The sequence below is a fragment of the Corythoichthys intestinalis genome, chromosome 11 (genome assembly GCF_030265065.1).
Source record: "Corythoichthys intestinalis isolate RoL2023-P3 chromosome 11, ASM3026506v1, whole genome shotgun sequence".
In the NCBI taxonomy this organism is placed as follows: Eukaryota; Metazoa; Chordata; class Actinopteri; order Syngnathiformes; family Syngnathidae; genus Corythoichthys; species Corythoichthys intestinalis.
Genome location: NC_080405.1, coordinates 24817711 through 24844542, shown reverse-complemented (window position 1 = coordinate 24844542; position 26832 = coordinate 24817711). Strand labels below are relative to the sequence as shown.

The following is a 26832-nucleotide window of genomic DNA, read 5'->3' as shown; positions in this document are numbered from 1 at the left end:
CTGTGTTTATGCACATATGCAAAGCAGTTAAAACTCATTAAATGCCTCTGATGTCGGGCTGCAACTAACGATTATTTTCATTATCGATTAATCGGACGATTAATTAAATGATTAATTGGGAAAATATCTCTTTTTCCAATTACCTTCACAATCTGAACTTGAAGATATTTTAGGCATGTTGTAAGTAACAATGAAGAAAAAATGACAATATCCTTCCAAAATATTTTTTTTTTTAGTTTCCTCACATAACTGTAGTCTACAACTCACTGCTTTAAATAAATTAAACTTGTTAAAGTGTTTAATAATGGTTCTGATTGTGTCAATGACTCGTTTATTATATTTAAACAAATTAAACAAAAAAATAGAATAAGGAGAAAGACTGTAATGAATCAGTTTTCTTAAGCAAACAATTGTTCATAAATATAATCCAAATCGAATTTCAAAGCACACTCTCTTGTATGACAATTTACAGTTTGAATGGGAGTTTGTGTTGAAAGTAGACTAAGCTGTTATATGAATGGGTCCATGTTTGCGGTTTCTTCTATCCATCCATCCATCCATCGCTTAATCCGGGGTCAGGTCGCGGGGGCAGCAGCTTTAGTAGGGAAGCTCAGACTTCCCTCTCCCCAGCCACTTCAACCAGCTCCTCCGGCGGGATCCCAAGGCCAGCTGAGAGACAGTCTCTTCACCGAGTCCTGGGTCGTCCCCATGGCCTCCCACCAGTGGGACATGCCCAGAACACCTCTCCAGGGAGGAGTCCAAGGGGCATCCAAATCAGGTGCCCGAGCCACCTCAGCTGGCTACTCTCAACGTAGAGGAGTAGCTGCTTGACGCTGAGTCCCTCCAGAATAAGCCAGCTTCTCACCATATCGCTAAGGGAGAGCCTGGACAACTTACGGAGGAAACTCATTTCGGCCGCTTGTATTCAGGATCTTGTACTTTCGGTCATGACCCACCGCTCGTGACCATAGGTGAGGGCAGGAACATAAATCGACTGGTAAATCGAGAGCTCGCCTTTCAGCCCAGCTCCTTCTTCACCACTACGGACCGGTGCGGAGTCCGCATTACTGCAGACGCTGCACCGATCAGCCAGTAGATCTCCCGCTCCCTCTTACCTTTACTAGTGTGCGGTTTCTTTATAAAAAGAAGTGAGACAATGTTACTATCTAACAGTAAGACACTGATTAGCATATTCGCTAACTAACTTAATGCTCCGTGCTTAATAGTAACGTCTCATCAACAAAGAATACAAAAAATACAATTGGCTTCATTTACTCACTTCTGACGGAGGCGCACTGGATCTAACAACACAAAACACACTCTAACTCTCGACACTTCTTAATGCAGTTTTATTGATTCAGCAACCCAGCATGAGTGAACTCTCTCTCTTGCTCTAATCAATAGCATGGACATGCAGCCTCAAATTTAAGTTAAATTCAGAAATGATCAAATTATTCACTTTGCGATAACAGGTCGTAAGGACCTCCGTCTCCAAAACAGAATTTCATCACTTATTCATCACAAAATATTTTTTCAACGGCGCTTCCAGTCCCTACTGCTGGTTTTCCTGCCAATCTAAATTGGTGCCAGGCTGTCATATGCACATGCGCGGTAGTGGTGGTTCCCATCATTAGAGTCTTCCGTATAGTAGCGAACATTTGCATATGGTGTAAAAAAAAAAACAAAAAAAAACTGATAGCTAACACTTTCATTACTAACCAGCATCAGTGTGTTGTTTGCAGATCCTACGTGTTGAGTGCTGTTACCGCTGAGCTAAGCTCCCATGCTGGCAGCAAGCTATTAACCGATCAGTGTTAATGCTCTAACTAAAAATAAAGCTTTGCCTTTTTACCCCCTGAACATTTTGGCCTATGACACTGCAGTAATTTAACTTATTGCCTGCCATTGACGCTGCTAGACATCCAATCCATTTTGACTAGAAAAGGCTTGAACTGAATAATTGCTGCCAGCCCTTCCAATGAAAATGGACTGGACATCTAGTGTGGGAAATTAGTTAATATTGTCAATAGAAAGAACTAATTAAAGAAGAAGCACTTTATGAGTCAGCTTCTCGGTGTCTTGGTGTATAATAAGTAAATAATACGACAGCAACATGAACATGTCACCATAAGCGGTTAGAGGTGTCAAATGGAGCAAGTGGAAAAAGGCGCAACAGGCCTTTGTAAAGAGATCCTACATCTAACAGTTTGAATTGAGCCGCCCGCAAGCTTCCTGCAGTCGTGGGGGGCACAAAAGGTGAATGAAAAGCAGGTTACAATTTCACGTTCTGCTCTGGCCTGAACCCTCCAGGACAACCCATGACCTGAAAAACGAATTGTATAAATGGCATTATTCCTCAATGATGTAATGATTACCATATATAGACATATTTGAAGCATGTACGATTTAGGTATTTAACTAGACTGCTAAACAAAAAACACATTTGCAGTAACATATATCTGTTCCTACATTTTCACTCAGTGAATTTCTGTGTTAGACATAAGAGAAAAATAAGATGGAATGTATTATTACTGTATTTATGTATTATGCATTTTTATTTAACATTAAAGCTAAGGACTATTGGTGATAGTCTGCATGATGCCACTACATAGGGTTTGTATATATATATATATATGTGTGTATATATGTATATATATGTATATATATGTGTGTGTGGCAGAAAACACAAACAAGGCTGAAAAAGCCGTTTCTGCTCTTGCACCCCTCTATAAAATATGCTGTATTTTATGCCAAAGGAACTGTTGTGTTTAATACAGTACTTCTCAAATAGTGGGGCGCGCCCCCCTGGGGGGGCGCAGAGCAATGCCAGGGGGGGCGCATGTGACCTCGGGGAACATGTTTTTTTTGTTTTTGTTTTTTTTTGCTGTACTGGAATAAAGTGTACTTGCACATCCACTCAGTAGGTGGCAGTGGCGCTCTCATTTTCAGAGTGCGCGCAGTATTTTTGAACTAAGGAAGAGCACAGCACTCAGCACACACAGACAACAGATATGAAGAGCAGTGTGCCACCGCCGTTTTCGAAAGCCGTTTTCCGACCGGACTCACTCACGCAGCGACCCACTGTCTTGTCCGGTTCTCACGTCGCCGCCCGAGAAGTGCCATTTTCGGCTTGGGATCGTCACGACGACTGCCCTCACCTACGGTTCTACCTCGGCCGCCGTGAATGCGCTTTTTTCGTGCCGTTTGCCTTTTAGCTTTGACTTTTAATACAGTGGGTGATGATGAAAGACCACTGTTTACTGTGTCTAAAAATAATAATAGCAGACAGCAAGAAGCCAAATCAATTAAGACGCCACTTAAAGACATTAGACCCCAATCTCATTTTTAAGCCGCTTGATTTTTTCAGTGAAAACGTGCCGAATATTGCCAACAATCGTCCTGCTTTGTCAGTGTTATATCAGTAAGCCAGTGAGCATTGTTAGCATGCTAATTGCAAAATAACTCCACACCATTGCAAAGGAGGTAAATACTGTGAGCAGCAAAAATAAAAACTGTCCTGTCCAAGGACACTTCCCCCCCCCCTTTTATTCAGATTTGTTTTTTCGATCAAATTTTTTGGCACATTGTCTTCATGAGTGAATGTTTCTAATCAATTTTAATTTGGTATTATTTATTGATTTTATTACATTTTATTTTTCTGTATCAAATGGTCAAAAATGTATCGAGTGTATTTTTTAGTTTGGATGTGAATTTTTTTTTTTTTTTTAATTCAGGCAAATTGATGCACGTCAAGTCTTCTCTGTTACAAACAAAACAATGTTAATAAAGTTATACTTTATTATAAGTTGATCTATGTTACTTTTCTTCTTTATTAGAAAAAAAGGACACAATGTTAGGCAGATGCGTATTTATAATAGTAATTTTATAGACAAATGATACTATTTACAGTGGCGGCAGAGAGTTTGGGGGGGGCGCGAAACATTTACGTCTTCCTTGTGGGGGCGTGACAGAAAATAATTGAGAAGCACTGGTTTAATAGAACAATATGTCTATATGCTGCCATAGCAGATTCATGGCGCATTAAAGTGCCTGTGACACGAAAAAGCATGTTTATTTCATAATACACGCGGTATTTTATGCTCCTGAATGATATGGACCGCTTGGATGTGTGTGGAAGTGATCGCTATATTTATTTAGTTTTTTGAATCCCGCGCCAGGAAAATGAGTGACTTCTGGCTTCGGTCTTGCATTGAGGAGGAGGGCGCTGTGACGTGTACGGTAGAAGACGTCTTCTTCACGCTACAGTGTACTGTTGTGTATGAGGACGAAGGATTCAGCTGATTTTGCGGATTAGTACGTTTATTTTTTGCATCACGCCAGCCAAACGGCTGCAGAAAAATCATTCTGTATGAGAAGAGGCGTATGCGCCTTTTTGGAGTTTCAAAAGGTTCCCATTCACCGTGGATATTTACTGTGGGACCATTGGACTTACGAGGAAGTGAGTAAACATCTTGTTTTGTATTATGTCAAACACGAATAAAGCGATTACAAAGTAAACACTACAAACTTCCTTTAAATGAAGGACTACTTACGTTTAATCATTGATAGGCATGTAAAAAGCTCTCCTAATGCTCATTAGCAGCAGCACGTTAGCTGCACAAAAACTCCAGCCACCCTCCTCCGGGGAACGAACTGTAAATTGCTCTCCGCCGGGCGGTTTGAAGATCCGCAAAGACTTTCGACAACCGGGTCGTCATGTCAAATAATCCAGGATAGCTATGTGTGATTTTCCGCTTTGAAACATCCCTCGGTTCACGTTAGCATGTCGGCTAGCTGTCACGCCTTCTGGTTTGTTTACATTCTCCGAAGCCGGGGAAGGGAAATGACATATGTCCGATTTAGGTATTACAAAATATCGTTCGGGAGGTGCGACAGTAAAGGTGAAGTCGACAGTTCTGACCATTTTGGAGTAATTTTGCCATGTCGTCCTGAAAAAATGCATTTTTATTATTTCATATTCCATTCAGCCCAAGACTGTTATTTGTCATGACCATGCCATTTATTTAGCAATTGGGGAAAATACTTGGATAAAAAGAATATCCTGTAAAAATATTGAAGTAAAGAGACAGAAACAATGACATTTTGCCGCTCTCTTTGTCGCGTTTTCCTCATTGTGAATAGTTCACCTTCGACGGGCTGACTGGTCCTTCTCAAGCCATTTATATAGCTATTGGGGAAAAATACTTGGATAAAAAGAATATCCTGTAAAAATATTGGAGTAGAGAGACTGAAACAATGACATTTTGCGGCTTTCTTCGTCGCGTTTTCCTCGTTTTCGAATAATTCCCCCTCAATGGGCTGAATAGTAAAATCGATGAGCCCAGTCTACCGCTGACGTCATCCACCTGTTGGGGACGCTAAAGCCCTATAATGGTAGGCGTGGCTAACCGGCAGATTAAAAGACTAATTTCTCGTCATCTGTGCTTTGCTAAATTGTTGTATATAGTTGAATCGTCTCAAAATATGATTCTAATTCACATAATAATGCCATTTAAGACTTTTTTTCTTGTGTCATATGCTCTTTAAGCCCCTATACTATTTTTAATTTGTCTGTTTTACTCTGGAGACCCCTGTTTATAGACACCGCGCAACCGCTTTTGTTTCAACCCAGCCATAAAAAGAAGTAATTATATTTAGTATTTGAAAAGTCTATCATGTTTAGCTTAGAATCATTGATATAATATTTAGTTTAAAAAAAAATAATTCACTCGCATATTTTACTTTTAAACAAATTACGTCACAATGAAAAAAATAGTGTCTTCAAATAGGTCACTAATATTTACCTCATAACTATCACTTAATTGTATTTTTTTTTGTTACTGTCACATTTTTCCTGATATTTTAGATGATAAATAATTGATCCAAACAAAGAAAAATTGAAAAATTTTTTTTAAAAGGGTAAAATTTTGAAAAAGAAAATCTTGACCACTCCTTGATGTCTGCGATTTCTGCATTGCGACCCTTGGTATATTACCCTGTTTCACCCATAAAATTCCCAAAAGTCCGGCTGTGGCCATTCACAGCTGTGTCTTGACACGCAGTGAGACATGTTACACAGAGTTTTTGGATCAAAACAAGGCAAGTACGCAACAATATTTCATCTATACAAATAAAGTTGATTGATTGATTGATTGATTGATTGATAAAATCATGGTGTAATTATGCTCTCTCATGCTCTCACCTCTAGTTAGGGTTTTGGGGTTAAATTTTAAAAAATACCCTCCTGTTAAAAAATTTTCTTCCCCCAGAAAATTGAGATTTTAGGCTTTCCAATGATGTATCACACATGCATATAGGACAATTTTGAAATCTGGTCAAATTGGGGATCTGAGAGCGAAACTTCAAGTCACCTGAGTGTTTTCCGCCATATACATATTTCCAGTAACGGGCCTGATGCCCAGAGTTTAAAAAAAAAAACAAAAAAAAAACTCCCTACCAGTGTAATACATCTTTATTGAGTTTTTTTTTTAAACTGGCAGTAAAACGAATCTTCCTTGCTTACTTTTTTCAACTGACCATGGAATATTAAGTCATAACCTGTGAGTAACGATGACAGACATTCAATCCATTTTTGATTGAGAGGGTTGGCAGAAAATCCTCTTTTTTGAGGCTATTAATTGCAAATTATTTTTTTGCATGTTTTTTATTTCCTACATTTTTAAATAAAAAGGGTGAAACATGATTTCTTTTTTTTTTTTAAATAAAATAGTTTTTTTTATTTTAAAAAATGGGGGGTAAAAAACATGAATACTCTATTTCCTTTATAATTTTGAAATCATTTTAAATTTCAGTTTCCGTTGTTTTTATTTGTATTTTAAAAAAGAAGAAAACAATAAATAGTATATTAATTATTCTTTTTCAATAAAATTTTATTCATATAAACTGTATTTTAGTACACGTAATAATTTTATTTTTAGCAAGAATCATTCATGGGCCACAAAAAATAATGTGATGGGCCGGATCTGGCCCCCAGGCTTTGAATTTGACACCCGTTCCCAGGCATGATTTGAGGGGATCCATTGACACAAGACACCCACTTGCATCTCAGCTAGTCAAAAACGCACTAAAATAGTGAAGGAAGAATTAAAAATACAAATGATAGAGAAAGAGTGTTTGCGTGGGATGAGGGGGAATGTCAGGAGAGGGATGAGATAGGACAAAGGGCAGCAAAAGGAGAAAGCGAGGGGCGGGACAGCATTAGCTGCCACTGCATTCCAACACGTCACATTCCACTTCACATCTGGCTGCAATACACACGCACCCTGTTGCTGACAATCCTTCGCTCTCTTTCGCAGACCCACAAGATGTAAAGTTCTGTGACCCACGTATGCACAGGCGCGCATATACGAGAAACGTGTCACACATGCGCAAACTAACCCGACATCTCAAAATGACTTTTTCGTCATTCCCCTTAATCTTGTTACAAGGAAAAAAATCCATGAGAACTGCAGCACTGATAGGTTGGAGTAGTCAAAAGTTATGCCACTTCCTCTGTGATCCTGCACTGTTGCATGTTCCCATGTGCTTCCGCCATACACAAGCGAAATCTGATCTCACTATTTACTGGCGTACACACATGTGAGCACACATGGAGGAAAAGGAAGCAAAAATCTGAAGATGTGTGTGGTCCGTCTGCAAGCGTGTGCGTCTCTCTAGAGAAGGAAAGCCAGCAGAGGGGGCCGCTGAGGAAGGGTACAGACATGTTGAAAGACAGGTGGACAGGCCAGTGGACTCAGAGCGACTGTCTCCTCTCAGGGCAATGCAATGGCAGGTGGGAGTGTCTGTCAAAAAGCATGCATGTGTGCTACTACTGCTAGTATGGCGATTACTTTGCAACAAATGTAGCATAAAAATGGCTGGTGTTTGTGTCTGTTTGTTTGCTTACTGTCAAAGTGCTCATGCCTCTGCCTAAAGGTGGACTGTAGATTGGTGCTAAGTCTGGAGACAGGGGCTCTGATATCGTAACGACTCTGCTGACTTAGCTTTTCCTCCATTTCCACAGTGCAGCAGGAGAACCCCTGTGGACAGACTTTCAGTGATGCTCCTGGAAAAGAGAAAAAACAAATCAGTAAATGATGAATGTTAAGTAACAAAACAACGTCAATCATAGCATAGGAAGATGCCCTCACATATTTTAAGAAAATGTGCAAACTACAAGTAAAGAAAAGAGTACATTCAACATTTTTGAGCTCAGCTTATTCGAGCACTTATGACATGTTTATAAATGATGCGAATCAAATTGAAAGAAAAACTGAGAAAAGGCCTCAAAGTGTTAGGGGTAGTTAGGTTTTTCATTGGATTTTTTTTTCTGTATTTTGGGTGAAAATTAACTTTCAGGGCTCTTCTGCTGACACTGCTAAGAAATTATGCTGTCAGCCGTATTATTGAAGATTTCGATCGGTGGCAGACCAAAGCAAATGTGCTCTAAACAACCAAACAATGCAAACACAGAATGATGAAAACACAAAAACATTTTTTAAATGCCGCAAAATAAAACTGTTGCAACCACAAAACGAATTGAAAGAAAAAAAATTCCAATCACAATACAAATGCACATATTGTGTCAATCCACCGAAAATAACCTCAATTCTCTCAGAGTGAATAGTCAGAGATATGTCTCTTCAAAAATGTATAACATCCAGCATTGGCACATCAAACATACCTTAGATGCAATACACATGAACCAGATGCATCATGCATCTGATCTTGGCACTCTATCATGACTGGCAGGTTATTGCTGCATTATTCTGTCTTCCACTGACTTTGAAGATGAAAGGATTAGCTTTTTATCCACTTTACAGGTAACCGATTCAGCTAAGTCCATGTTGACATAGATTACTTCTTTCAAAGGCATTTCTCCTCTCCTCACTTAGAATTCCATTTTACCAAATAAAAAAATAAACGCCATCAAGGATCAAACTTTATTGCCATTCTAAAAGCTAGCCTCAGAAGGGATTTCTGAGGTAAAATTGCTATTGTCAATTAACCTTGGCTATGGGGATTTGGTAGCTTTTTCCAACCAACTGCTTCTTAAAACTGTCACACATCGTAAACTGCTCAAAGTGTCAAATGAACATTTTGCCGTTATTATAAAAGAATGCAAAGTTTCAGCTGCGTAATGTTTTCTTTTAAATAAAGTAACAAGGATCCTTTCAGGCCTTGTATGGTGGTGTGTTAAGTTTTCCATAAGTGGAAAATTGTGCAGGCAAGTTCTTGGTGTAAACACTAGGGGCACCATACAAATTGGTTACAAAGAATTAAACAACCAAAACGGTTACAGTCATACGGTAGATGTTTATAACAGAATGATGCACTTTGGTGCCATAAACTGCACTAGTTTCAAGTACATACAGAGAAGCCGCTAGTTCTTTCCCCAAACTCATCCTTCTGCAACCACTGAAAATCCTAGCAGGCCCTGTTCATGTACAGTACATGTGCACGCGAGCGGTCCCAACCTAAACATATTCACTCATAGCATCACTGCTCAACACATGGCTCTTTGTAAAGGCATGATTGGAGGCACTGGGAGCAAGAGGTGCACACACTCTCAACTTTTAGGTCTAACAGACATCCAAGTCGCCCCCCACCCTTTAGCAGGGGCCACACCGCACAGCACTCAGAAGGGCTATATCCACATGGAAAATAGCCCTAGTTACCAAAGTACACAAATAAATGTGAAATGGTCGATATTTCACAGGAATGTCCATACAAGTGTTGTATTGTTAGCTCAAAGACTCAAGTCTCTAAAAAGTCAAGGTTCTTAGCTCATGCATACTTTGAAAGTCAATTTCTTGGCTTAACACAAAAAAAAGAAAACTGAGGCACAAGACACTAAGTGCCAGTAGGAGTGAACTTTATGCTGGACAATCAGCGAGAAAACTGAGGCACAAGACACTAAGTGCCAGTAGGAGTGAACTTTATGCTGGACAATCAGCGTTACTTATTTACAGCGAACTTTGCCAATCATTTTCCTGCACATTCCTTGACATTAATAGTCTTTGTGTGTGTGCTGGGTGGACGGAATCTTACTTTCAGGGGCCTCCCCAGATACCTCCTTTCCAAGCTCTCCAAGATGTAACAAGACACAGAGACTAAACCTTGTTGGGGTGTCACTCTGAAAGGGAAAATAGCCATTTATGGCGCTCAAAACAAGAGAACGGCACCTTGTAAACAAACGTGACTGCGCGCCATGGCATTCATCAGCACTCCACTACTTTTCAGACTTTCCTTTGTGGGGTGACCACCATCCCCTTTAAATGGCTCATAAAATAAGACACTTCCCTTTGACATTGTTCTGCCTCAAATGCTTTTCTCACAAGAATGATGGCGGGGGAGGTGAAAACGACTCACAGACAAAAAACAGATTAGACACCTTGCCGCCCTCCCTGCCTGCCATCATGTGCCCCTGAACCAGGCAGACATCAGGATGCAGCCCCCACCCAATGCTTGCATACCCTCCGCCTCGACCACCATTACCCTCTAGGCTTAACCAGTGGGGTTAAGGGTTAACAGCCACTCCTCTGAGAGAGGTCCTGTCCTCTGACCAACCCCTTGTCCACCAGCCGGTACATCCACCACACACAGTAACCTACCACCTAAACCTTAGTCATCCAATAATAATGCCACTAACACACACACACACCCTGGCATACTGGCAATTAAAAGTTGTAAAGTTGCAGACACAAGCAAAAAGTATAAATAGACAGGCCAAGTGGTCAATTCACTCCATTTGAAGTCACGAAAGTCCCATGAGGATTATTTCTGTACTATCCTGAACTCAAGACATTGCTCAAATCTATTAGCAGAGCTGTAAAGGAAACCATGGGATAAGTGCACATTGCACGACTGTTTGCTTGCTTCTATTGCAATTGGAACCCCACAGTTGTCAGGGCTTCCACATAGACATTTGAAAATAATGAAGTGAAATTTGTCCATTGATTATGTAATACCGATTAAATTTGAAATGAGTGTTTGTAATGTAAAACTTTATATGCTGTGTACCATTTATTAATTTCTAAACATGAAGTCAGTCTACAAAATGGCTAGTACAAAAACAGCACCAAATGCACTTTGTAAAGTAACTGGCATGACATGTAAATACAAAGACTGACATAATTGTCAGCTGCATGACAACATGCAAAGAACAGATCAGGCTATCAGAGCATGGTTCACTAACTGTTGTAAATTTGCATGCCCTACTGCAGGGTTGCTCACTATTTTTTTGCTCTTAGATTTGCTATTGAAGGACACCTCCCACGAGCTACCTTGACAATGAGGAAAGGGGGCACATAGATTAGAGCTCAGCAACAATATATGTTGCGAGCTACTAGTGAAATGATCAAGTCAAAATAATCTACCCATATACAGTATTTATTGAGAAATATATTGAGGATTCTTATGTTGATGTATGTTGCATAACCACATTTACTAATATTGCACACAAAATATAATTGACTTTGGACATTTTTTGCCCCACCCCTAAAAATGTATTCATTTTATTATTTTTTTGCCCACACTAGCATTGCGATTGACTGATGTTTGATACGCTGTTGTTTGTTTGCTGTTTGATAGAACAATTTCTCTATATGCTGCCATAGCAGATTCATGGCGCATAAAGCCCCCAAACAAGCACCCGAACTAGCATTGCGATCGACTGGTAGATCGAGATCGACATAATGAGCACCCCTGCCCTACAGATGTATGTATATACTAGGGATGTCCCGATCCAGGTTTTTGCACTTCCGATCCGATACCAATATTGTTTTGCACTTCCGATCCGATACTGGCCGATACCGATACCGGCCTCTCTGAGCATGTATTAAAGTTTGAAGTTATTTAGCCTCCTTACTTAGTTGTCAGACTCATGCTGAAAAGGGTTTTAGTAGTCTTGATAACAACTTGCCAGCTGAATTAGGTGAGTTGGAATAACATAATGATTGGTAACAAGAAACTGACCTGTTTATTAAATGATAAACACAAAACATTATAAATAACAAACAGAAATGACATATTCAGACAGTAAAACATGATAATAATATTGTAAACTGTCCTAAAAAAGCAAACCACACAAACAACCTCAAACTATTAACTATTACACACTCCTTTTGATTTGCTTGCCCAGCCCGAAAAACCCCAAAATTTTATGTTTTATTTGTAGGCACGAGCCTGAAAAAAAAAAAAAAAAAATTTATGCTTTATTTGTGAGGACTCAGGAGCGATGTGTGGTTATGTTTTTTGTGATCACGTTTGGTGACGCCAGTGCATATATGCAAATTATAGCCTGTCTTTTGTAACAAATTCTCCCAGTTAAACAAGACTGTAAGATGGATATTCAATAAACATTTATATATTTTATATTTGCATGTGTGTTCTAACAGGTCGATAGTGGATTTGACATTTATTTTAATCTCCTCGAGTTTTCTCAATGTTTAAATACTCTACATATTTTTATCATTATAAATGCATTTACACAGCGAAATAACGCTGGAAAAGTACATACATACATACATACATCATTTTAGTATAAAGATATGAATATATATTTTTTGAAAAAAGTCTGCCCGATGCGTCTAAATCCCACTTTACTCACGAGAGATAATGGCTCATCATCTAGAATGATTCCTTCGGCAACAACTCTTCCCTGGGCTTTGGGACCGTGAAGTGCCAGTTTGTCACGCATAGCAAAAGTTTCTGCCAGTGTTCGTTGCGTATGAACTTTCTTTCTGTCTTCGGTTTTCTCCTTATACTCCTCATATACTCCTCATACTCCTTGTATTGTTTGTGGTGGTATTTCGATAAATGCTTGATTACTTTGGTTGAATTAACACTTCTTACAGCTTTACCACCACGCTTGACTTTATTGTGGCATATGTTGCACTCTGCCTCTTCGTCTTTGTCGTCATTTAAAGTGAAATAATCCCGCACAGCTGACATTTTTACCGATAGACTCTCAGTCAATTGGGAGACGGTAATGAAGTGTGTTGAAGGTGTGCGTAAAATGCGGACCGGATTTTAGGGAAACTGAAGCAAAAACTGGAATGGATTATGTAAGTCGGTGCACTGGAAAACCCGGACCGGATTTCCCAAAAAACTGGACCGGAAGTCTGGATCGGAATTTTTCCGTGTCGGCCGATCCGATACGCATTTTTTTGCCCATATCGGCGTCCGATCCGATCCAGATATCGGATCGGGACATCTCTAGTATATACAGTATATATACATATACATATATATATATATATATATATATATTTGGCGGAAAACACAGACAAGGCTGAAAAAGCATTTTCTGCTCTTGCACCCCTTTGAAGTAAGCTGCCTCATTTCAAGCCAAAATAACTGTTGTGTTTGATAGAACAATATGTCTACTGTATATGCTGCCATTGCAGATTCATGGCACATTAAGCCCCCAAACTATTTTTAATTTGGCCGTTTTACCCTGGAGACCCCCGTTAACAGATGTCGCGCAACCGCTTTTGTTTCAACCCAACGATAAAAAGAATTATATTTATCAATCAAAATGTCATTTTTAGCTTAGAAACATTAATTGATGTCTAACATTTAGTTTAAAAAAAAAACTTTTAAAAATTATTCACTCGCATATTTTAAACTTTTAAACAAATTACGTCACAATGAAAAAAATGAAAAATTTTGTATATCCATGTGCGCTTGGCCTCGATAATAACGTATGACGTAGGTCGTCGCCCATCACATTTGTTCCCGGAAATAATTAGCCCCCACATTAGAATGACTGAAAAACAGACATCTTTTTTACGGGGAAAAGGGAACGTGTTGAGCCTACAACCCTGAAGAAAACAAAATTTATGCTACTTCCCAATCACTAACAATAACTGCGAAGAAGTGGATTCGTGACCCGTATGTGAATAAACCAAGTGATTCGAGCATGTCTGTGGAACAGGAATATCAGCTTGTAGAGATCGCAAATCACGGCGACCTTAAATGTACATTTGAGACAACAACACTACCGAGGTTCTGGATTAAAATCATTTCGGAATATCCTGACATCGCTAGGAGAGCACTGAAACAAACGAAACAAGCTCGAACCTCTCACTGATTCAGCGGGTGAGTTGTATTTTCCCTGCACTTAACACGACGGGGCTAAAAACAAATGTTATTTCATATTTGCTGAATTTTTTTGCCGCACATTGTCGGTGTTCTGACAAATTTGGCATGCGCGTAACGTTTAAAATGACCGCAAATGCAGCAATTCCAAAGTACACACTACAAACTTTCTTTAAAGAAAGGAATATTAACTTAAGTTTGCCATGTTAGCTGCACACAACAACTGCACGCAGCTCTCTCACTTAACGACTTCGCCGTGTCGTTAAGCATTAATTTACGCCATTTTCGTGTTGCACATGTATGTTCATGATGTAAATAGTTTTTTAGCACCGTCGGATAAACATTGAGAGTCCAACTGATTGTAAAAGAGGGCTTTTTTCACCGCCACAAAAGCTTTGGGAGCAAAATTTTATAAATGTGCAAAATTTGACAACACTGGTCCGTGAAAATAAGACCCAAATCACACCAGTCCGTGGTGCAAAAAAGGTTGGGGACCCCTGATATAGGACAATTTTGAAAGTTGGCCAAATTGGGGGTCTCAGAGTGGAACTTCATGACACCGGAGTCTCTCTCTACACTTTCACCCTGCATCCTGCTACTTAAAAAAAACAAAACAACAACTTATTTTATTATTATATTATTTTAGTGTAAGTCTGGAAGATTTTGCTATCGAAATCTCAATATGAACAGTCAAGATATAAATAAAATAACAAACTATGTGTAATTTTCACACTACCATGTACAGCTAACACCTATCGGTCACTTACTTTAAAATTTGGCACTGATTGACAGCTAAAGACTGTCATCGATAACCATCTGACGGAGTAGTGAGAGACATGAACACACAGACGTCCATGCGCACAGCTGGAAGAGTGTAAAAAAAAAAAAAAATGCGAAAGGTACAGTATGCTCGGTGCAGTACTTGCTTCCGCTTTATGACTTTATGAGAAAGAAACAGCCACCTTTTTTTGTGGCATTTTGGGACAGGATAGGATAGAGGGAAAAAAATAACGAGCTTTTGTGTAGTACATGCTTGGTAAAAATTGCTAGGAAGCAAAGTAGTACAACACACGTGGTTCACCACTTGAAACAACACCACCACATGAGGAGAGAGCTCTTTCCTCCCAAGCAATGCCAAACAAACTTTGAGTGCCAATGTGTTCAGTAGCGTCACCCCATATACACAAATATGGGTTTTCAGAAAATGGCTAAGAAACAAACGTTAAAAACTACCACCCTGATCACCATTTACTCAAACGGATCATTTAGCGATAATCATGGACTTGTGGTCAGTTTAACAATGCATTCCAAACTCAAAATCCAATGTCAGCCCTCCTTTATTTCTGGGTATTATACTGGGGAGAATAAATAAATAAAATTTCCATACACTTTTGCATTTATATTTTCTTTAAAAAAAGAAAAAGAAAAGAAAAGAAAAAGACAAGGAAGATACAGTAATATAGTTATTGCAGCGTTAGCGAGATGTTGCAATCAATCACCAAATTCTGATTTATAATCTGGAAAAATATGGAATTCGTGGGGTTGCAGGGAATTGGTTAAAAGATTATTTAAGCAAAAGGGTGCAGTATGTTAAAATGGGACAGTATACATCAAAACAACTTGGTATTGCTTGTGGTGTTCCTCAGGGGTCAGTGCTGGGGTCAAAACTGTTTAATCTATATATAAATGACATTTTTAATGTATCTCAATCTCTAAAACTTATTCTTTTTGCAGATGACACCAATGTATTCTATAGTAGTAATAATTATAATGAGTTGGTTAATGTCGTGAACAAAGAGCTAATTAAAATTTAAAAATGGATGGATATAAATAAATTATCATTAAATTTAAGTAAAACTAAAGCTATGATGTTTGGTAGCTTTAAAACTAATCTTGAGTTGCATGTAATTATTGATGGTATCCAAATTGAAAACGTAGATGTGAATACATTTTTGGGCGTCACAATTGACAGTAAACTGACATGGAAACCCCACATCAGACATATAAAAACAAAAATTTCCAAGAGTCTCTCAATTGTAAATAAAGTTAAACAGTTCCTTGATGAGAACGCACTCCGCACTTTATACTGCTCTTTGGTTCTTCCATACTTCTCATATTGTGTTAAAGTCTGGGGAAACGCTTATCAGAGCACGATAAATCCTTTAGTTACCTTACAGAAACGGGCCGTGCGGATCATCCATCAGGTCGGGTTTTTGGATCACACACATAATTTGTTTATTCAATCAAAGCTGCTAAAATGTAACGATCTTGTAAAGTATAATACCTCAATAATCCTCTATAAAGCATTCAATAAATTATTACCAATTAAATTGCAAAACTTTTTTTACAATGAAAGAGAGAACTCATAACTTGAGAGGATATGGAGACTTCAAAATTCGAACAACTCGTAAAGGTTTTTGTGTGTCTGTGTGTGGAGTGAAACTTTGGAATAATCTGGGAATGCAACACAAGCAATGCCAATCTATCTACAGATTTAAAAGGTTATACAAATTTATGGTCTGGTCACAGTATACTGATATAAGGTCTTAATTACATCAATAAATTGTCTTGGTATGAGTGCTGGTTGTTTCTTACCATTGCTGGTATGTTGTCCGTGACAGTTGTTGGTATAGTTATTGTTGCCATTTATAATTTGTTGTCTTATGTGCGTGGCCTTTACCATTGTTGGTATCGTTTTACTTTCATTTATCATGTTGGTATGAAATTGTTTTTGGTTTGGGTTTTACCTGTGGTAACTTCATCAGTCCTAGGCATGTGCCGGTATGAGATTTTGACGGTACGATAACCGTGAGCAAAAATACCGCGGTTTCACGGTATCACGGTATTGCAATTATAGCTCCAAAATTTTGAGATGTATGGGTTTAAAAAAAAAAAAAAAAAAATTCCCATTGAACAGGATTTTTTCCAAAACATATTTGCAAATTGGAACATGAATATAATGTGAAAATAAATAAATTAACAAAAAATAACAAATATTTTATATAAAATTAAAATAAATAGAACCTAGACTATAACCACAGCCACAGCTCAAGTTGCTCAATATTAGAGTAAGAACAAAATAATTGCTGTAAAAAAGTAAAAACACTTCTAAATGAAATTAAAAATATACTGTATGACTTTTTTTGAGGGGGGGAAGCACAAGTGAAGTTTCACCATTTTCAGCCACTGTGTCAACTCTAGTCTACATGATGCCATGCCTTTGTGTTAAAAAGAACAAAGAATTCATAAGTTAATAAGTTAGTTAAAAATGTATAAGTTAGTTTTATAAATTAGTTAAAATGTAAATATTGTTGAGGAAAGGTTTCATCTTAAAAAAAAAAAAAAAAAAAAGTGAGGAGTGAGACCTCCTTTCACAATTAGCGATCTTTGACGCGGTCCTTTTTCTTTCCCCCTTGATTCAAGCTTGTTTCTCACTCAGCGTCTGTGAGACATAAAACCTCAACAAAGCTGCTCTCCCAGCTTAGCCTAGGCTAACATTCGTCTTTGTAAGTTTTAGTTAGTTTGTATATTGAATTTGAAAGGAAAATGTGTGTTTTGTTTTTGGCGAACTTTTTAATGCTGCTACTGCTATCCTGTTGAACCTAATCACATGTGGAAAAATCGAATTGTACAACGTTTTAAATGTATTCATTTGTATATTTCACCACGATTTGAGAGCTCAATAAATTGAAGAAAAGTACGCCTTGTGTTTAGAGGGTTTGTTTTTGTGTTTGCTGGCTGTTTAGCAGTATAGCGTCACTGACACTCACGGCAACAAACGGGAAGGGTGAGCGCTGCCGCACCAAGCCACTTCGGCTGCATTTTAGCACATGAAAAATAGCGAATACCGTACTAAGGTATGACGGAAAATTTTAGTGGTTTTGAAACCGCGACGTTTTCACACCACGGTAAACCGTGAAACCGGTAACCGGCACATGTCTACAAGGGACAAAATTTGTTACAAAAATGTATATGTGCAAACTGTTTGGACTGATTTTTTGGTGGCCTACATTTTGGAAGGAAGTAGCAAGAACTTTTTGTTCTTAATTAGATAAGAATAGGGGTGGGATTGAATAAGTTTTCTTCTTCCCACTCCTTTTCAGGCATGTACAGTAGTTGATGTTGCAATGTTACTTAGCTTTGCTGCTCTTTTTTGTTACTTGATTATATGAGCTGTATATATTTGTTGTCTTGACAAGGAATAATGAAATAAGCGAATGAAATGAATGAATGAATGTCTGTTTTGACCACAACGCCCAGCTCTTTTGTAGAGTTACTTTCGGTTTGACATCCTGCCATGCACTTGCCTGGTACACCAGACTCACCGCTGTTCCAGCTATTGAGTCTGGCCACCATTCAAGCGGATACAATTTCCAGGGCGGAGCAAGCCACAGCAAACAGACAGCGGAGTGGACCAATCAGCGACGGGCAGACGTTAGTAAACTGACAAGGGAAGGACGAGGGACTTGCGCACGGAAGTAAACATACGAAGAGAGCGGAGTTTATTCAACATGGCTAGCGCGAGACAGACTGTTGTCAATGACTCGTGTCGATGTGTTTTTGGTAATTTAAAACTGATTTTACCATGGATTGGAACATATTCTCGGCTCTCCCGTTGACCATCTGTGTTGTGGAGACGACTTTCGACGCGCAAGAGTGACGTTGCTCGTTAAGAACACGTCACGCAAATAAACGAATCTTATTTGTCAATTGATTTTGTACCTGCTCGAGAGGCCGTTAATGGGATGGTTCCCAGACTATTTCTCTCAGTGTTTGAAAATTACAGGGAGAATAGTCTGGCAGAGCCAGGCAAGCCATCCGCTACCCCGGGAGACTAACCTGTAGGCCTTTGAACTGCTGTGCTTTTAAAGGTTCAAAGACTGAATTCATAATTGTGCAATTTGAACTATTTGTGAGACGCGTCAGACAGGTAGAGTTTAAAGACAGGAGCTGAAGGTTAGTTTATTGGGCGTCGAAAATCAGAAAACTCCTTAATCTTTTGTGTTCCAGTTGTTTCATTACTTGCTAGTTATGCTATTTAGTTTGTTGTAATGTGATAATTTTAGTTTCATTTTAAAACCATGAGTTTGAATGACATTTGATTTAATAACCTGCTATTGCGGTATTTCTGACTGTCAGTAATGAGCCAAATGTAAGCTTATGCATTTGCAAACACAATGTAAGTGCAATTTCACCAGTGGCGGTTTTGTTAAGGATTCAGGTCTTCAGACTCATGTACACTGGTAGCTAAACATACGATCGTATTTACATACTGTACGATCGCACTGAAATCCGATCTTTTCAACATCCGACGTGAAATTTGACTGGTCATTTGTCTCGACATATGACGAAATCCTCGTAATACGATGATTTAAGACAGCATTGCGATTTCATTGTTTTCCCACAAAATGGCCACACAGCGGATTTTCTTGCAAGAGAAATCAACATGGTTCCCAAGAAGGTTAGTGCAGGTGGTGAAAAAAGGAAAAAGGTGACGCTTACCATTGAATTTAAGAAGGAAATGATTGAAAATTTGAGCATGGTGTGCATGTGAGTGAACTGTCTTGACAATATGGCCGGTAGGGAGGTCCTGATCCGATCACGTGATCGGAAATCGGGCCGATGGCGCCATTTTTCAGAGGATCGGAATCAGGTGAAAAGGATCGGGTTTTTTAATTTAAAAAATATGTTTTTCTGTTTCATGCTCGTACAGCTTCTCACTGTCCCTCCTGCTGCTTTTCTTGGTTAGCAGTGCACTGGAGTTCGCTTGTTAAAGTTAACCATGATTGACAGGCGTTGTTTTTTTATCTCGCCAAAGAAGATTGGTAGCGCTACCTTCAAAGGCGCCGAATGTGTCACTCATTGTTTAGCTTGTTAAACACTAGCGGTAGTGTGCTGTGGCAACTCATTGTGTGTGTGTAAGCGAGCGGCTGATCTCAGCAGCGTGAGCGGATTTGAGTAGACTCACTCAATTAGGCAGTTGGTAAACAAAAGCATTTTTTTAAAAATACTTCACATTATGAAGACAGCATGGTGGGACAGCAAGATGTTTAAAACTTTTTTTTTTTTTTTTTTTAAACAACATTTTTTCCAGTATCGGATCGGAACTCGGTATCGGCATATTCTCAAAATCAGGTGACTCAGGTGCAAAAACATGTGATAGGGACAGCCTTAATGGCCGGTATTCTGTCGATTTGCACTCCCCGTCAAATTGATATCCAAAGGTTTATAACAGGTCAAATGTCCCTCGAGTTGATCTACCATTTTGACTATGATGTTGTTGCGTTGTTGTTGCTATAAGTAATATTCTTAAAGTATATTCATGTCATACTCATTTTTGACAACTAACCTCTGTAAGCAGAACAGAATATTGATGATATTGCGAGATAATAGCTTAAATAAATTAACATTGTATGAGAACCAGTAAACATTTGGGTCACCAGGGTTTTAATGGCGTTTATTTTTCAAGATACAATTATTATGACATTATAGCAGGATAACAGTGGGAGTATCTAAATATCTAACATAATAATATACTGTATCTATAATATACATAAATAGATGTGCTAAAAAGTAAGGTAGATTTGTTCAACATTAAACTGCTATCAACAACAGGGAGTTTACTTCGACGGTACTTCGGTTTCCTCTGACCTCCATTCGCTAGTCTTTAAGTTAAGGGGACAATAAAAACACTTTTTTATTTCCGATTTATTGTTCTCATTGTAACATCGGCAAGGAAGTTGCCGGAATCGTCAGGTTTTTAATTATTTATTTCAGAACCTGTGCAACACAATAAGGCTAATGTCCGCTGTAACAGACGCCAACAACGAGATGAAAAGAGAGTAAAAATCTCTCACTCTTCCGCACCACTCTCACTCTCGTCAGTCACACGGTGCAGTCAGAAACAGCATGCAAAACACAACTGCCACATTAGAACCCGATTCATTCCATTATTATTATGATTCCGATTTGTATTTATGATTTATTTGTTTCGCTATTTCTAATTGTACTGGCAGTATTTATTAAGGATTTAGCATAGGTTTTCAGGCTATGGAACAAATTAATCCAATTATAATGTATTTTTATGGGAAAATCCCGCTCGACATACGACCATTTCCACTTACAAACCAGGTAAGAGGAAATGTCAAGGTACCAGTGCACTTGGATCATACACAACACAGATCCATCATTGATTCATGTTGATTAATCATTTCTCCTCTACCAAGAATGTTTGTTTGGAGGCATCTAGATTTCCCTTTAAATATAGCTGATGTTTTAAACTGTGACCAGTAAGTGCATATGATCTGCAGGCTTGTACATTTACTTTCTGCCAAACATAACACGATATTGGCTGAATAAGATCCTCATGACGATATGTAGTTTTATATCATTTACGATATTTCACGTCGTAGCGTACATCACTACCAATAACCTTAAGTTGATTTCTTGGGTTGTTTCTTTTATTCATATTATGCCCTCCATCACGTTCTAGTGTGGTCTGCCTATATATATTTTTTCATGTATTTTTTCCAGTATGCGGAATATTTTACATTGGCATTCAGTCACTGATTTATGTCCAATCATTATTCAGCCCACAAAAAAACAACTTTATTTCAAAGCGCCATCTCAAAAGGCTTTACTTAGCAGTTTTTTTAACAACTTTGGAAAAGCCATAATTTCATTTCATGTTGGATGTGTCAAGATGAAACTAAACCCAAACCTTTAATGAGGAAAAGAATAATAGTTGTTTAGAAGGCTCCATGTTTGTGAACTGTTAAGTATAGGGGTCTCCCCCAAGAGTAACTTCTAGAGACATAAAAACAAAACTTGCATAAGTCAAAGCATAAAGTGGCGTCATCAGAAACCTCAGAAGCACGAGCTCAGACCAACATTTCATGCCATAAAATTCAGCTATAGCATTACCGTTAGCAGGAGTATAATATATTATTTTCAAGTATAGCAAAAACCTCACTAAGGGATTTGAGTTGACGGATGACTATTTTAAAACCTTGGAGCGTAACCCCGGGGCGAGAGAATGTTTCAGACACCCACGTATTCACATCAGGTAGCCACCTGGTACAATCACAGACTATTGCTTGAGGGCCCAATGGCAGCCATTGCTGAAGAAAGATGACATGTCTTGTGCACATTTCCAATTGAGATTTTCCAAGATCTACTTAATTTCTAAATTTTCCAGCATTTGTGAGAAACATAATTTCAATCGTATCTCTGCAGCCAAAGTAGAGCAACAGCAACACCCACATTGCTTCTATCTTACACCCTCCATATGCATCATAATTGGGTGTAACAAGAATAGGGGCTGAATCACCAAAAAAGAGATTACATTTTACAAGCTTTATCGGAGACAGGGCTGATCATATGAAGATAATGAAAGTAAGACAGTGCTTCCACCTACAATGTCGCCACACATTACCCAATTAAAAAGGTAGTGTAATAACAAGTTTATAGCCATATGCCAAAACCAAAAAGGAGTTTCAGTCCGGCTTCACAAAAGGTCCAAAAGCGCAAGAATGTGCTGGAACTGTGCCCTTCAATCAGTCTTTTTTTCTTTTTGGTCAAGGTTTGTCCCTTACTTTACTTTCTGTCAAGTGTTTCAAGTGACAAGTGCTTACTAATACTAACCAAGCACATATAAATATACTGTAGCTTTGCTATTGTAATAGTTGGCTAATGGCAGATATTAATTTCGAATGTATACGATATCTTATCTGACTTCAGATCAGCTTCCTGTGTTCATCTGGATGACTTGCACTGAACGAGACATTCCAAAGACGTGCTGAAAAGCAGTACAGCTGTCCCATGACTCTATTCATTACTAGTCAGAGCGTGTCAACAATCAAAAAAAGCGGGATCTTTTAAGGTTCACACAGAGTCTTCATTACCTCTTGACCTGACACTTCGTAAATTCTTTGCGTCACGCCTTACCATAGGGGGCCGAGCTTGAAGCTTCATTTAGTAATAGTCAGCCGAAGATGGCACGCAGTCCTGTCAAAGCCGGGTATAAGCTTGGATTTTTGAAGAACTTCGAAAGCTGTACCGAATACAAACAGGAAGGATTGTCTCAGGAGTAATTTGTTGGAGGATTCAAGGTAAATATTATAATGTTCGTACCATGCATGCATTTTGAAACGTGAAAAAAAATCAATGGGAGAATGGGAACCGCTACGGCATTGGCGTCATTCTTCGACATATATACGTAAAGTAGATGCGTAACTGTCCGGTTTTTAGCTCTTTTAACAAAGAATCAAGACAGTTTTACGTCCATACAGTGGGGAGAACAAGTATTTGATACACTGCCGATTTTGCTGGTTTTCCCCACTTGCAAGCCATGTAGAGGTCTGTAATTTGTATCATAAGTTCTCTTCAACTGTGAGGGACAGAATCTAATACAAAAATACAGAAAATCACATTGTATAATTTTTAAATAATAAATTTGTATTTAACTGCATGAAATAAGTATTTGATACATTACTAACTAGTAAATATTTCGGCTCTTAATTCTTTTTTAAGAACTCCTCCTGTTCTCCACTCATTACCGGAAGTAACTGCACCTGTTTGAACTTGTTACCTGTATAAAAGACACCTGTTCACATGTTCAAACAAACAAACTCCAACCTCTCCACAATGGCCAAGACCAAAGAGCTGTTTAAGGACATCAAGGATAAAATAATAGACCTGTACAAGGCTGGGATGGGCTACGGGAAAATAAGCAAGCAGCTTGGTGAAAAGGTAACAACTGTTGGAGCGATTATTAGAAAATGGAAGAAGTTCAAGTTGACGGTCAATCTGCCTCGTTCTGGGGCTCCACGCAAGATCTCACCTCGTGAGGCATCACTTATCATGAGGAAGGTGAGGGATGAGCCCAGAACTACACAGCAGGACCTGGTCAATGACCTGCAGAGAGCTGGAACCACAGTCTCGAAGAAAACCATCGGAAACACATTACGCCGTCATGGATTAAAATCCTACAGCGCACGCAAGGTCCCGCTGCTGAAGCCAGTGCATGTCCAGACACGTCTGAAGTTTGCCACTGACCATCTGGATGATCCAGAGGAGCAATGGGAGAAGGTCATGTGGTCGGATGAGACCAAAATTGAACTTTTTGGTCTAAACTCGGCTCGTCGTGTTTGAAGGAAAAAGAAGGATGAGTACAACCCCAAGAACACCATCCCAACCGTGAAACATGGAGGAGGAAACATCATTTTTTGGGGCTGCTTCTCTGCCAAGGGTACAGGACGACTGCACCGTATTGAGGGGAGGATGGATGGGGCTATGTATTGCCAGATCTTGGCTGACAACCTCCTTCCTTCGGTGAGAGCCCTGAAGATGGGTCGTGGCTGGGTCTTCCAGCATGACAACGACCCAAAGCACACAGCCAAGGCAACTAAAGAGTGGCTCCGTAAGAAGCATCTTAAGGTCCTGGAGTGGCCTAGCCAGTCACCAGATCTGAACCCGATAGAAAATCTATGGAGGGAGCTGAAAGGCCGTGTTGCCCGGCAGCAGCCCCGAAACCTGAAGGCTCTGGAGAAGATCTGCATGGAGGAGTGGGCCAAAATCCCTGCTGCAGTGTGTGCAAACCTTGTCAAGGACTACAGGAAACGTTTGGTATCTGTAATAGCAAACAAAGGTTTCTGTACCAAATATTAAGTTCGATTTTTGTGATGTATCAAATACTTATTTCATGCAATAAAATGCAAATTTATTATTTACAAATCATACGTGATTTTCCCTTTTTTTGTATTAGATTCCGTCCCTCACAGTTGAAGAGAACTTATGATACAAATTACAGACCTCTACATGTTTTGCAAGTGGGAAAATCAGCCAAATCGGCAGTGTATCAAATACTTGTTCTCCCCACTGTATATATAAAGATTTCAGTGATTGAAGCATTTATTCGCAAGAATTTTCTTCTTCGGTTACACATGGAGGCGGCTAATATTCGTAACTGACTAGGCTCATTGTTCGCCATATTTATGTAAAATAAATGCTACCTGCACGTTTTTTGTTTTTTTTTTGCATTTAACCAAGAATCGAGACTGTTTTACGTCCATATCTATAAAGAATTCAGGGATTTAAGCATTTATTCACAAGAATTTTAACCAGAAAAGCTCTACTTACGTCAGGCAGCCTCATTCGCTAACAGTATAGAGTGTATAATGATAATAATGGGGCTATTCTTTTCTATAATAAGTTGTGATTGTATATAGAATTTATTAATAATGTATTTTACATATTACTTGTAATTGATTTTGCATGTTTTCCTCAAGTATTAAGTTTCTGATGTTAAATTGAGTGATTTATTAGCTGTGAAAACTTGCAGTAAATAACAAAAAAATAAGTTGCTATTTTGGTCAAAAACTTATATGTTAAATATTGCTATTGATCCTGAAAATATAGGTGATTCTCTCTGCATTTAGTGAATTTTGTGCATCTAGTGTAAAATCTGAGACTTATATAGCCATTTGAAGTTTTGTTATACTAATAAAAAAATAATCGGGATTTTATAAGGGAATGACTTTGAATTTTTTTATGCCGCTGGTCATGGAGACTCATATATGGCTAATGTAGGTGCCTGTTCTGGTTTTAGGTCGGTAGCAGCTTTGGTTTTGAAAATAATTGAATTTGAAGTCTTTGAAAAAAGGCATCCCACGGATCGGCCCCGTTTCCCGTGTCATGTCAATTGGTTAAGTCTATGGTTCACACTTCACACTTAAAAGTAAACATCTTCATACAGTTGATCTGCATCCTTATACATTCAGTTCTTCAATGGGAATTGAATCTGCCATTTAATTAGCAGTGTTTGAGAGACACTGCTAGTTGTGGCTGAGAAATTGCAAATAGACACAACCATAGCTCGACTCCAAATAGAAATATGTGTCAACGGAAAAGCTTAGTAAAGAAACATGCCACATAAGCAAAACAAAAACCATTTATAAATGCAGGAAGTAGTGCAGTTACTGTAAGTAGACATGTCTGGATTGAATATATTTAGTTTTGGAACCAAAGACATGGTTTGGGGCAATGACAGTATAAATTGAGGATAACCACTTTTCCGCAACTGCCTTCAAAACAACGAACTGCCAATTTTGGGGCGTGATTCAATGTGTGAATCTTTCAGTTTTACCTATTCATTAAAAAGAACTATCTTGTTCATTTAAAAATATATTTCTTTTTCATGCAAGTGCTCATTCTTAAGTTGTTATAAGAGTCCATTACAGATTACTAAACCAGTTGGGGCCTCTGGCCAATTAAAATTCTCCACTTTTGAGTGTTCCAAAATGCTGTCATCCATGAACATTTACTCAGAAGCGCCTGGGGAGATTCCACAACATCACAGCAGCCTCTCACTCAGTTTGCCTCTCCTGTCCTGAGCAGGCATCTCCAGCTTTGTCTCCGAGGACAAAAGCTCCCTGCCTGCACCACTTCCCAGGTCACTGCTTTGTCAGGGTTTCAACTTGCTCCCACATTTCCCTGTGAGCATTTACAAATCAGGGGGAAAAAGGTCTACCACTGTTCTGTTGCCACTCTCAAAACGCCTCACAGTCGAGCTTTGAAATATTCTTTAGACAATGTCTGACCTCTGCGTGCAAAACAGCGTGCGACAAATGTAGCTCCTCAGTGCAGAATTTTGTTTAACCTGAAAGCGTTGAAATTTGACATTTTTAATCATAAGACTATATTTGGGTGAATGCAACAGATAAGGTTCAT

At 38.8% G+C, this 26832-nt stretch overlaps 1 protein-coding gene across 2 annotated transcripts in view; it reads right to left on the bottom strand.

Annotated features, from left to right (window-relative positions):
• gpc4 (glypican 4) overlaps positions 1-26832 on the bottom strand; it is a 50118-nt gene that overhangs the window by 8089 nt on the left and 15197 nt on the right. For both annotated transcript variants that reach the window (XM_057850797.1, XM_057850798.1), the window contains exon 2: positions 7907-8065. In XM_057850797.1, the coding sequence (XP_057706780.1) occupies positions 7907-8065 (159 nt within the window). The remainder of the gene's footprint in view (positions 1-7906; positions 8066-26832) is intronic.